This window comes from Daktulosphaira vitifoliae, unplaced genomic scaffold, assembly GCF_025091365.1.
Source record: "Daktulosphaira vitifoliae isolate Bord-2020 unplaced genomic scaffold, ASM2509136v1 Scaffold_5, whole genome shotgun sequence".
Lineage (NCBI taxonomy): Eukaryota > Metazoa > Arthropoda > Insecta > Hemiptera > Phylloxeridae > Daktulosphaira > Daktulosphaira vitifoliae.
This window is the reverse complement of record NW_026099576.1, coordinates 14,587,084-14,600,041: the sequence shown is the minus strand read 5'-3', so window position 1 is coordinate 14,600,041 and position 12,958 is coordinate 14,587,084. Positions and strand designations below refer to the sequence as shown.

At 25.6% G+C, this 12,958-nt stretch overlaps 2 protein-coding genes across 5 annotated transcripts in view; both read right to left on the bottom strand.

The window, feature by feature from the left end:
- The window catches only part of LOC126907914 (anoctamin-1), an 18,943-nt gene extending 12,737 nt beyond the window's left edge, over positions 1 to 6,206 (bottom strand). For 2 of the 4 annotated variants that reach the window (XM_050689587.1, XM_050689592.1), the window contains exon 1: positions 6,006 to 6,206. The gene's annotated coding sequence lies outside the window, so the exon portion shown is untranslated. Of the gene's footprint in view, positions 1 to 5,765; positions 5,984 to 6,005 lie in introns of those variants that run through there. The other 2 variants (XM_050689584.1, XM_050689589.1) reach the window with 2 other exon arrangements.
- Positions 375 to 12,543, bottom strand: LOC126908199 (flap endonuclease 1-like). The gene is made up of 4 exons (XM_050690109.1): positions 12,466 to 12,543; positions 831 to 923; positions 625 to 727; positions 375 to 549 (listed from the first exon to the last, which is right to left on the bottom strand). The coding sequence occupies exons 2-4, from the start codon at positions 910 to 912 to the stop codon at positions 375 to 377; spliced, it is 360 nt and encodes a 119-aa protein (XP_050546066.1). The 5' UTR covers positions 913 to 923; positions 12,466 to 12,543.
- Positions 12,544 to 12,958: the final 415 nt, after the last annotated feature.

The following is a 12,958-nucleotide window of genomic DNA, read 5'->3' as shown; positions in this document are numbered from 1 at the left end:
TTTAACTTTATAATGCTATAACTTATTGAAAAGTTTATGGATCCACACAATTTTTTTATGAGAAATAATATTTTTTAATAAACCCTTTTTCATTCGACATACTTTATCTTAATCGAGATATTAATAAGGAACCAGCAGATCAAGTAGCTTTTGGAATAAAACACTAATTTTTTTAAAATTAAACACTATCTAAAGATTTGCATCGAAGCGTTTATTTTTGATAGTGATTTTAATCACTATCAGATATCATTATACTTGATCCAACTATGCCACGTCACCACTGTGCCGCGACCCCCTTGTGCTGGGTTTTTTTAAAAGGTTTTTTCATAATTTTTTTTGATATATTTAAAATAATATTCCTAACAAATTATATTTTAAATACCTGCTTCTTCAGCTTTTTCTAAAGCTTTTTGAGCTTCTTGACGTCTTTCCGTACGCTTTTCTAATTCTGATGATTTCATTTGTGGAGGCTTACCATCAAAAACATATACTGGTTTAATACCATTCTCCAAAAGTCTTATAGTTCGGTAAAATGTTCCCATTAAATGACTATAATATACATAAATTAAAATGTTATATACAATTATTTATATTGTAAACAAAGTAATAGTAATTAAGAAAAACCTGGTTGTTTCTCCATCAACAGAAGTTAATTGTGATCCCTCACTTCGTACAGCTATTAGAAATTGATAAAGGCTCATTGATGCATCAATAGCAATTTTTCTACCTACAGAAAATAATAGTTACAACATATCTGTTAAATATTTAATCAACTTAAATACCCACCNTACAACATATCTGTTAAATATTTAATAAACTTAAATACCCACCAAAATGGTTTTTTATTTCATTTTCTCTAATAGCATTAGGAGCTACATCAGCTATGAGTTTCGCTAATCCAGTTATTCCCATATTAGTGATACCTAATAATACAAATTTCAGTTATTTCTAAACTTTTATTCTATGGATATATTATTTTTGAAATATAAACAAATTAATTTACACAAAGAATTGACTTTAAATATAAAGAAAATGACATTACGGACAAGATAATAACGTAGCGTGTACAATTCTTAACAATAATCTAGCATTTAGTAAGAATTCAGTCATGTTATCACTGAATTAACGCGGGAAAATAAAAATTGATAACAACAATTACTATCGACCACGGTTATACAGATCTGTATATAAATATGTCTATTTATGTTGCTGCTAACGGTTAATAAATAAGAGGGTATTTGAAACGTCTTTGTTCATAATTTCTATATTTTTAACATTTAAGTTTTAAATGTATCTATTTCAATGGTAAAAAATAAGTTAAAAATATATATTAGAATGTAGTGGTGTAATTACGGAATCGAAAAGGGGTCACACTTTCAACCCCTGACAAAATTTAAGAGTCACCAAAGTATAGTTTTGCAACTGTTAAAAATATCAAATAGCTAAAGGATATTATGTGGTCAGGGTAAAAATTTGTTTTATATAGAATCTATAGTAGATATTTATAAATGACGACTACCTATTTATGTTTTTAATGTATATTTTTTCTCAATAATTGTTTTATAAACACTTTATTTCGGAATTTATAATTATAAATTATTCTTTGTGTATCGTTAAAATATGAGTGTAATTATTTATTTCGATATAGCTATTTTATTTAAATCTTCATTTATGCCAGCATAATAAAGTATTGGTTTAGGCATTGGTTAGAGTCTCAAAAACGCTGATCATCTTCCAAATCGATTAAAAAATTTTAAATCCCCTAAAATTTTACCCAAATTATACCATTATACTTTTAGTAATTACACTATTATAGTTAATAAAAAGGGTCCTCAACAAAAAAGAATTTTTATTTTTAAAATTTTAGTCTTAATGTAATAGTTAAATAATAGTAGTTCGTCACAATAATAGGAAATAAATGTTTATAATGATGAAATGACATGTAGTTTAGAGTTATTTGGCTTCGTAAAATAAATTTATTTATTTTAAAAAAATTATTTTTTTGGTTATTAATTATATGGTTAGTTTGATGTCAGTAGGGCCTTCCAAAAGTGGTCTATGGGGGAGTGTTACACCTCTCAATGACATTAATCAATTATAGTTGAACTGATATATACTTGTGAAAAAGTTAATTGTAGTGGTTTCCCGTTGCCTTCCTCATTAGGGACGTGGTGTACTTTTTATCGTTCTAAAAAATCGTGTATGATCATCATTAATTTAGTGTTCTTTTATCCAACAAGTCTTTGGTAGTAGTCAAAAGAGAAATTTATGCTAGTTGTATTTAAGCAACCTTAGTGTAATTACAACTTGAAATTACAGCTGACAGTCATGGACATACCTCTTGGTAGTGTTCTAGGAGATAGTTCTGACTACCTTAGGTCTTTAAGCCTTTTACATTACTGTAATATAAGGTGAATTTTGGATCTACAACAAAAAAAAGCATAACATTGAAATCTAGACAACTAATTGATTTCACGGGAAAAAATCATAATGATAAAAACATTTCCTAAGAAATGTTACGTATATATAATATATAATAGAATATTATTCTTTATTAGTGGTTCGTTATAAATTAATTTTACTTAGTAAAATATAAAATTAAATATATTTAAAAATGAATATGTGCACAATCCTACTTAGTTTTTGACTTTTAAAAAAATTGTTTGATTAGATTTCATATATTATCATTATTTGATAAGTTGCAGGGATATACAAACCAATTAATACTTAAATTATACTAGTTTTTACTCGTCGATTGATAAATAACTAGTATAAAATTGTTAAAAGATTATTAAAATTATATCAGTTTACAAATTTATTTAATAATTATCAACTTTAATTGAGTATTAGTGCACTTTTCTATATTTTTGTACTTTTACTTATTAGTAATAATGTGTTTTGTTACCCGGCTTTTCATTTTAGTAATAGAGTTGACAGTTAATAATAACATAATGTCCATCAATAAGTTTGAATGAACTGAATATGTTTGCATTTTAAATTTAGTTGACTATTTAACATGCAAGTTTTGTTGCATGTTTGTTTTTAATCTGTTTGTTAGTTACTGTAAATATATAGTACTTTTATCGTACAGGAGTCGTGTCGCCTGTTTGATCTAAAAATTAACTAATTTTTATAATAAATAATTTAGTTAAAATTTAAATAGTACACTAAATTTAATTGTTATAAATCTATTTATCCATGTATTATATTTAACAATCATAAAACCTGTAATAAGACTATAATTAAAGAAATAGGTGTTGATATTGTTTTTGGAATAATCTAACATTTCTTTCTAAAAATTAATACTATCTACGTATTTGCATCAAAGCATTTTTTTCAATAGTTATTTCAATCATTATCAGATATTATCTATACTTGTCTCAACTTTGCTGCGTCCCTACTGTGCTGAGTTTTTTATAAAGAAAAAGTATTATTTAATTTTCAACCTTTGATATTTTTATAATTTAATTATATCTTCTTTTAACCTTCTACAATCTTAGTAGTGGTTTTTGAAAGTCCGTTTCCCTAATAAATTTAACAATAGTTAAATCTATGTGACCATTGTTTAATATAAAAATTGAACAAGAATAAATAATTCTATGACAGAAATAATAACATGATTGGTTAGTTATACTCAAATACATTAATTTAGAGGAAATAAGGTTGAACATTTGACATCATAAAAATATGCAAATATTCACCTTTATAATTAATCGAGTTTAATATGTTAAAAAGCAACAGCAACAACTTCGGTTTTCAAGTGATAATAATTACATTATTTATCTAAATTATTTTATAAAACTTATTTTAAGGAGAAAATGTTGAATATTTTTTATTAAATTTTTTTTCTAAGAAATAAAATGGAAAGATTAAACTACCGATAAATTTCAATTTAAACTATACTGATTCATGTCCATAAATTCCAGTCATAATAACTTAAGTTTTCTTTTATCTGTACGATGACATAAATCTAAATTTCAGCAAAAAAAAATTTAGGTAGACTCACCACAGAGGCTAAGGACCAATTGAATTCTAGGTTGTGTAAAGACCGGTGAAGACCACTATGAATAGTGGACTGGCTTTGTCTAAAAAAGACTTATGCAGAACACATTATAAATATGTAATATTTATTACAAATATGTGTATATATTGAATTTTAGTATGTTAAAATAATTTAAATATATTTTATTTATTATAGAAAAAATTATAATGACTTGTGTAATTATAATGTGTAAAAAATGTTGACGATTTTTTTTGTCCGTCACTGTTGAGTGATGCAAAAAAATGTTGAATTGAACAAGAACGCCACAATTTTTGTGCTTTCTGGGCCGTTGGTCTCCTAATCCGCCTCTGTTTATAATATATAATAATGATAATAAATTATATGCAGAAGGTCCAACTATGTTTAATAATTTTTTATCCAGTGGATATATTGGATTAATTATTTTTTAAATAAATTTTACAGTTTTGGATTACATTAAAACATTTTTTAATTATTTGTGCCTAATATATATATATATTATTATATTAAAAATTTCAAAATATCTTTTTTTTTTAAGTTTTTTAACAAACATTTCTGATGAGTCGATAAGAACTTTAAGATAAGTACTTATTACTGTACTATACGTGCATTCGGAACAAACAAATGATTGTTGAGCGAGTATTATATTTTATACATTTTAAATAAATTAAAAAATTATAATACCCGGTCGGTTGAGCTTTAAAGTCATAAGATAATAGATGGCTAATTTGGTCTTTCACGCAATTTATTTAAGTTGTTGCAATTTTCTTTTAATGTCCAAAATATAAATTGACGTATGATGTTACATTAAACTCTCTATTATCGTTGCTCGTTACATTTATTTAAAAATTGTACTCTTGGTTTTATTTAAATTTAGATGAAACTTAAAAAGATATCTAGTTCTAATGCGCTCGAATTGATTTTAGGGTAATGTCTAAGCTTCTCAGACTCAATCTCATTCTACTTTTACTAAACCCATGTGTTTAGCATAGTCCTTTATAGTCTTCTCGTTGATATTTATGCAACGCATGTTATCAAGGCTGGGTCTTTTTTAACTTGTCAAAATTAAGTTAATTGGAAAAATAACGAGTTATTAGTTAATCCGTTATTTTAATTTTTGAATTAAGTTGACAAAATCTCATTAACATAACGAGTTAAGTCAATAGAAGTGTTAGGTTTGAATAAGTTAAATAAGAATAGGTTTGCAAAAAAATCATGTTCATAGAGTGATAAAAAATGTTGAGAAACCAATTTTTTCCTTCCAAATTTTATTCTGTATACAACAAAAAACATGATCAAAAAAAAAAAAAATGTATGACATAATCATGTAATTTTATCTTCCAAAAATTTATTATTGTGCAAGCTAATGGAAATTATGTCATATAGTAGTTGCTATGGCAATGCTTCGTATCTCGATAACTTTAAATTTTATTTTTTGGAAAAATACATAAATACAATGTGACATACATTTTTTAAAAGTAATCATAAAAAGTAAGTAAATAATAGAATAAATAATTTCTTTTATTGCCTGAAATAATGTAATTACAAACCCTATTTTATATTGTTACCCGTACAAAAATAGTGTATTTTTTACTTTCTCGTAGTTTCAAAAAATGAGTTACACAGTTTCACCACGAAGACAAAACTGCAATAGAAATAATTTTTCAAAAATATGTTGATTTAAAAAAAAAAATGTCTTTTTAAATTTATAATTTTATTAAAAAGTCGGTTTTTCATGNCTCACTTAAAATTATTGATGATTCATTGACAAAAATAAAACCCCGTGCAAACAATACAATCTATGAAATATTTGAAAACTAGTTAAAACAAATCCCCTCCAGCGTGCAATTATGATGTAATCCAATAAGCATTAATCTACACTAAATGGATATTCAAATTGAACCAGCATTAATTATCAAGGACAACAACTTGCATACAAATATAAACAACCAGGCTAATTCATTTGATTATATATATTACATACCTTAAAATTATTTAGGCCTGAATGTTTAAGATAGGACAAAAGGAATAATTTGTTTAAAAAAAAAGGAGGTTCATTCAAGTTTCAATAATCTAATCTAATAGAACTTAAGCTATTATAAAGAATTAACTATTTAAAAACTACAAGCAAGTCTATCTTGATTTAAAGAAAAAGGTAAGACAGTAATTAACATTTAGATAGCATCAATAAGCCGATAAATAAAAAAAAAATCAGCAAATCAATAAAAATAAAAATATATGTTGGGTAATATTTTCTCTTTTTGAATACACTCAATGAAATCAAGTTTTCATTATCACACTCTTATCAATGTAATTTAAAAGTAGAATGTAATTTGATACCACATAAACCCGTTATATTTTATCAAATTATTATGATAGTATATTACTTGCTTCGTATAAATAATTATTACATCATGGTTTTTCGGTAAATGCTAATAAGATCAATGTAATCTCATCAATTTTTCATATTTAACAATGAACATAAAGTAAAACATTCAAGTCATCTATTGAGCATTACTACAATTGCAACAAATTAAAAAAATTGTTAAAATCTTGAATCAAATTCCCATCAGATTATCTTTATTCGTAATTAACATACGCGTAATCATAATATAAATTGAAGAAATACAATTTTAGTTTACTCCCTTTTTAAAATACACTTTTAATTGTAGTGACACAACCAGAAATTTTCAAAGGTTATATTTTTTATTAAGAAAAAGTCCACAAAAAAATTTAGTAAATTATAAAGTAGAAATAGAGTTTCTTTTTAATATAAATTTTCTAAATAGAGAAGCTAAGTGTCCTCTTCTGCCAGTCTTCCTGACTGCATTATTTGGGATAAATAAAATTTTGTTAATGATCTCTTTACTTAATAAAGCTCAATTACAGTTAATTATTATTTAATTTCTATTGGACCCATAAACTGTCAAATCAGGGTCTTATACTATAGTATTTTATTTTTCAAAGTTCATTATTAAATGAGAAAATCTTGTTTTGTGTATAATATATTATATTTTTATTAAAAATTATGTTATTTTAAAATATACATTAAAATTAATAAAATAACAATAATATCACCGGGCGAATGACAGAGTACTAAGAAGATACATTGGCCACAATAATTAACAATGAAATTTTTTTTTTTCATTTCTTTAATATTAGATTGATTTGAAAAAAAAACTTATTTCTTTCGTATTGTACAACAATTAGGAAGTTATACAATCATATTTATAATGAATCCATGGACGGATAATTAGTATGATGTTTAGACTAGCTGGAATAATTTTAATTGCCCAGGGAGTTACGTATTATAACTAAAAAAAAAAATAGGTTTATAATGTTGGGACAACCCTCGTTCGCCTGATGATAAAATTTATCTAAAATAATTGAATTGATAAGAAAGAAAAAGTCACACTAGTCGTACCATGTTAACAATGAATATAATTTTTTTTAATTTTGGAGAAACTTTTCTAATTATAATATAGTATAAATACTATAAACATAGGTACTAAGTACGATTATCCATACGTAGTTACTATGGTATTAGGTCATAAATGGAAGAGAACATTAAGAAGGAACATTTTAGTTAAAATCGTTCTGAAAAAAAGTGATTTGATTCGGAAGGGTCATGAAACCTCTTTAAATTGGAGGGATCACATCACCCATATATATTTATATACAGAGTAATTCTTTTAATGATTCGATTTTTCTTAAAATAAAAAGTTTTCTGAACAACTTTTTTGTGGAATTTGTTAGATACATTTTATTTCCATTTATGTATTAAAAATATTTTTTATGTTCATCTCATATCTTATAGGGCTGTTAGCTTTATATTTTTATTTAAATTGTAACATATGTATGGTAAACTAGCTTATAATATAAAAAATAATTTAATTACGAAAGTGATTGATCGGTAATAACTTTTGAACTAATGTTCCGGAAGATATTTATATTTTAATATATAGACTGGAGGTAAAGTGTGAATACTGCTATTTTTATCATTAGTCATTTATCGACCGCACTCGTCCTTCTGCCTGAATACGAAAATATAAATATTTTTTGAAGCATTAGTTCATAAGTTTTTATTGATCAGTCATTTTTGTAATTAGTTTACTTTCTATATTGTATGCTAGTTTAATATAAAAAACTATTATAATAATATAGTTTAAATTTTGGCAATTTTCCAAAAAAATAAAAAGAGGTGATTTTTAGCAATACTAGTATAATAAAAACGGTAGCACAGTGGGGTCGCGGCATAGTGGAGACATTGCATAGTAGGGTCCAGTATAGATTTAATCTGACAGTGATTAAAATCACTATCATAAGAAACGCTTCGATGCAAATCTGTAGATAGTGTTTAATTTTAAAAAATTGATGGATAATTGCAAAAGCAACATCAACTTCTATTAAAATAAAATACAAAACCCATAATTTTCATACAAAAATAGCATATTTTTGAATATGGTAGCCATTGGCGTATAGAAGATAGATCGTCGGGACAAATTTTTTTTTTTCATTTTGTAGTACATAAAATAAGCTTTAATTTGATATATGTTTAAAGGACGCAGTATTTCCGGAACATTTTCAAAAATTAAGTTGAAAAAATTAATTTTTGTAAAAAAGTTGCCATTTTAAATCCCCCCCAATGAGCAGGTTAAGTGATAGATTTTCAAAAAAATGATATCAAATGAAAGGTAAATATCTAAGGTTTTAGTATAAAAAAAAATTATGTTGATTTGTTGATTTTTCAAAAAGTTATGGAAGTTTTAAGAAAAAAAAGTGAAAAAATTTCAAAAATTAGCGATTTTTAAATTTGTAATTTTTTTGGATATTTCCCCCATTTGCGGGGAACGAGGGAATTTTTTTCAATTTTTAAGGGTAATGTCTTCAACTAGATACGATTTGTGATCTTTTGACGTATTTTTGAAAGAAATCGGTCCAGTGAGAGTTGAGAAAAAGTGGCAACAGACAAAAAAAAAAAAAAAAAAACACATCATAGTAAAATTAATACCTTCTCCGCTTCGCATCGAAGCTAAAAATTGAATACATTTCGAAAATTAGCGATTTATAAATTTGTAATTTTATTGGATATTTCCCCCATTTAAGGGGGACGAGGGAAATTTTTTAAATTTTTGAGGGTAATGTCTTCGACTAAATACGATTTGTGATCTTTTGACGTATTGTTGAAAGAAATCGGTTCGATGAGAGCTGAGAAAAAGTGGTAACAAACACAAAAAATAAAAAAAAAACATCATAGTAAAACCAATACCTTCTCAGCTTCGCATCGAAGCTAAAAATAAATTGTAAATTAATACTATGAAGAACCATGATTTAACACATTTATAATTATTTTTCATATTTTAATCATTATAAAGTTATATTAATGAAATATTTAACTATATAAAATAATCAGATATATTTTTTATTGTAAAATTATTATCGAAATAATATTAAGAAATTATAACAATTAACCTGAGCTTGGTGTTATATTAAGAAAATAACGAATTAGATACGCTCAATATTGAATACAACACTCTTTTATTTGAAATCACACAATTTTTTTAAAATTATACTATATCTAACAGTGTCGTATCCAGAAAATGTTAAAAAAGTCAAACCTCTTATATTGGTCATACTAAACCATCATTTTAAGTAAGAAAATAACAATTAAAATATATTTTCATCATTACTACTAAGTGATTCTATTTAAGTATTGAAATTTAACTCTTATAAAATTGATGACTGCACAAATAATATCTATAATTTTTTCTAGGTCCACTTCTGATTATTTTATTTTCAACATTAATGATTTATTAAATTCATTTTTCGTATGAAGTGCAAATAAATATTAATTATAATCATAAAAAGTTGAACTGTTATTACTTTTGCACACTTTTATATTATTTCCACAATAAAAATGATAACTTTTACGGTCACACAATTATGTTATAAATTAAGCGGCTAAATAATAACATAATCGAAGGCCATCGGACAGTGCGCCTAGTCGTGTACATATGTTTATAAAAAAAGATATCCGGAAAAAATCAGAAGAAAATGCATGAAAGACCTTCGATGAAATTAATACGGTTAAAATCAATGTTTCGATACATATCAAATCTTGTAATGGATAATACACATTGTGAGTTATTAAGAAATCCATTTAAATATTTTGTAATAAATCAAAATTGAAAACTGATTTCTGATGTTACACTTGACTTAATGAACAATATCACCAATGGCATGACTAGAATTAAGATCTCTAAATCAAAATATTTATTGGGAGAACCGTCCTGAGAGATGGGGTGAGAGGTGTCGTACTCCTTTATATGACATAATTTAATTGTTTAATTCGGAAGGAAATGCAGTAAAAGTATTAAATAATACGTAAAACAATATTTGATTGACATAAAGTCGTCGACTATTCAATTTTAAATATCAATACGAAGAAATCATTTTTGAAACGCCTGTTTTCAACCCAATTATTCGAAAACCCAACCCAACCTCTAATTATCAAAGAAACAATACAATTATTTTATGAGGCAACAAGTAAACTCAGTGATTTAACGGCTTAACTATTTGTGTACCTTACTTAGGTAGAATAATTTTTGCAAGTTTTATAAGAAGTCAATTCGGTCTTTTTGTAAGAATTCTTCGTTGTAATAATGTAAATGAACTTATTTCATTTTATTATTTTGCAATGCGAAACTATGTGAAAATACATTTTTTCATAATAAGTTATTCGCGTGGGAACTTGGGTATATTTATAAGGTATTATTTTTTACTGGTAGTACCAATACACGACATTTTATGTTAATATAAAAACATTGTCCATCTAATATTTTTTAATAATTAAAATTATCACAATATTATTCTCAATGTTTAAGAAATTTTTAACATACAAAAGAAAAATGTTTAATTATGTGTACTAGTTATATATATATGACGAATATTAGGTAAATTTCAACTTATACNTTATGTGTACTAGTTATATATATATGACGAATATTAGGTAAATTTCAACTTATACCTTAATGTCTACATGAACAGTTAGTACAAAAATAATTATTAATAAAATCAATAATAATTTTTACATATTAATAAAATACAAAAAAAACAATATTAGCAAAAAAGTCTACATAATTTAAATTTTTTTAAAGTTAACCATCACTTTATCAATTATGAATAAAATAATTTCAGTAGTGAGATGATCTATTACGGTTGTTTTTTTAATTTTTAATCTAATGCAATACCAATTTTATCCTGGAAATTACCACCCGTGTTCATAGTATAATAATTCGCAATGAACGATTAATTAAAAGTATTTAGAATTAATAGGAATGCAAAATGTTTTTTTGTTTTCGTTGATACCTTATCATATATATAATTATTGTTAACTAAAACTTTTAACTTTTGAAAAAAATTTTTTTTTTAAATTAATAATCATAAAATCTATTTTTAACAACATTTTTTATAGAATTACTATTTATATTACTTTTATGAACATTATTTTAAGTTTCAGAAAGACAAACATTGAATTTATATTATAATTTCTTGTGCAGATATTACTTGAGAAACAATTTTATTTCGATGTTAAAACGAAATTAAAATTTATCTTTATCACGTAAATATTTTTCTTCCATGGGGAAAAATTAAAAACTTTCCCATTGATAAGTACTCGAATTTATACTTAAAGAATGATAAATTTTGTTCATTCTCTTCAAGTTAGGATTTGTTATGCAATGTTATGTTTAAAAAATGTTTTACTATACTTAAAAATAAATAAATTATTTTACAAAAACACATAAAAACAATTTATTTAAAAATTCCCCAATTTTATATTTTGTTCTATAATATAATAACTTTGATTATTTATTTATTTTTTTGATAACGTGTCGTTTTTAATTAGTATCACATAATGTTTAATATTAGTTGATTAATGAATATTCAATAAATGATAATTTTCTCTGGCTTCTGTTTTCTATTTATTACAATATTGTTTTTCATAAATTATTTTATGTAAATTTTGTTCGAAGCATTCGTGGGAAAGGTTAATTTTACTTAAGTCACTTTATATATTTCTATTAATTATGAGTTCTTATTTCAATTTATTTTGCACTATAATTTTATAACTTGATTACAATTTAACTGTGAGAAAACAAAATAAATCTACTAAATAATAGGATTATGACAGTATACAAGACTAATCAAGTATATTTCACATTAAGAATAACTCACACACGAGAGGGAATTATTAAAACAATAATTATTATTAAATTGCTCAATCGACGGATATCCTAAAAGTTCTACAATTTGCATACTGGTTATTTTCAGACTTAACACGCCCTTCCCCTTTCTATAAATTAAATTGTTCAAATGGGGTTATTCAGAAAATTTTATTTCAAAACAGTTAATTTTCATTGAAAAAATTACATCTCTTTAATTACCGATTTGGAATGTCAAACAATCACTACGTTTCTGTAAAAGCCACCGGCCGTTGGACAACACGTCAAAACCAACGAAGGTCGTTTACTGTCGTTTATGTATCGTGGCGTCCGATAGTCGTATCCGCGGCACGCAGCGATGATNTTATTTCAAAACAGTTAATTTTCATTGAAAAAATTACATCTCTTTAATTACCGATTTGGAATGTCAAACGTTTCTGTAAAAGCCACCGGCCGTTGAACAACACGTCAAAACCAACGAAGGTCGTTTACTGTCGTTTACGTATCGTGGCGTCCGATAGTCGTATCCGCGGCACGCAGCGATGAAGATCCTGGTGAGGTGGAGGGGATATCGCGGAGTCGGTAAGGCGAAGATATGGCGATCGTATGCCGACGGTGGTGGGCAAGACACACAACGACGTTTTATTGAGAGTGGGTCCGTCGCGAACGGGAAGAGTTACGGGGGGAAGCCGGTTTCTTCGGTGGGGGTCGCCGC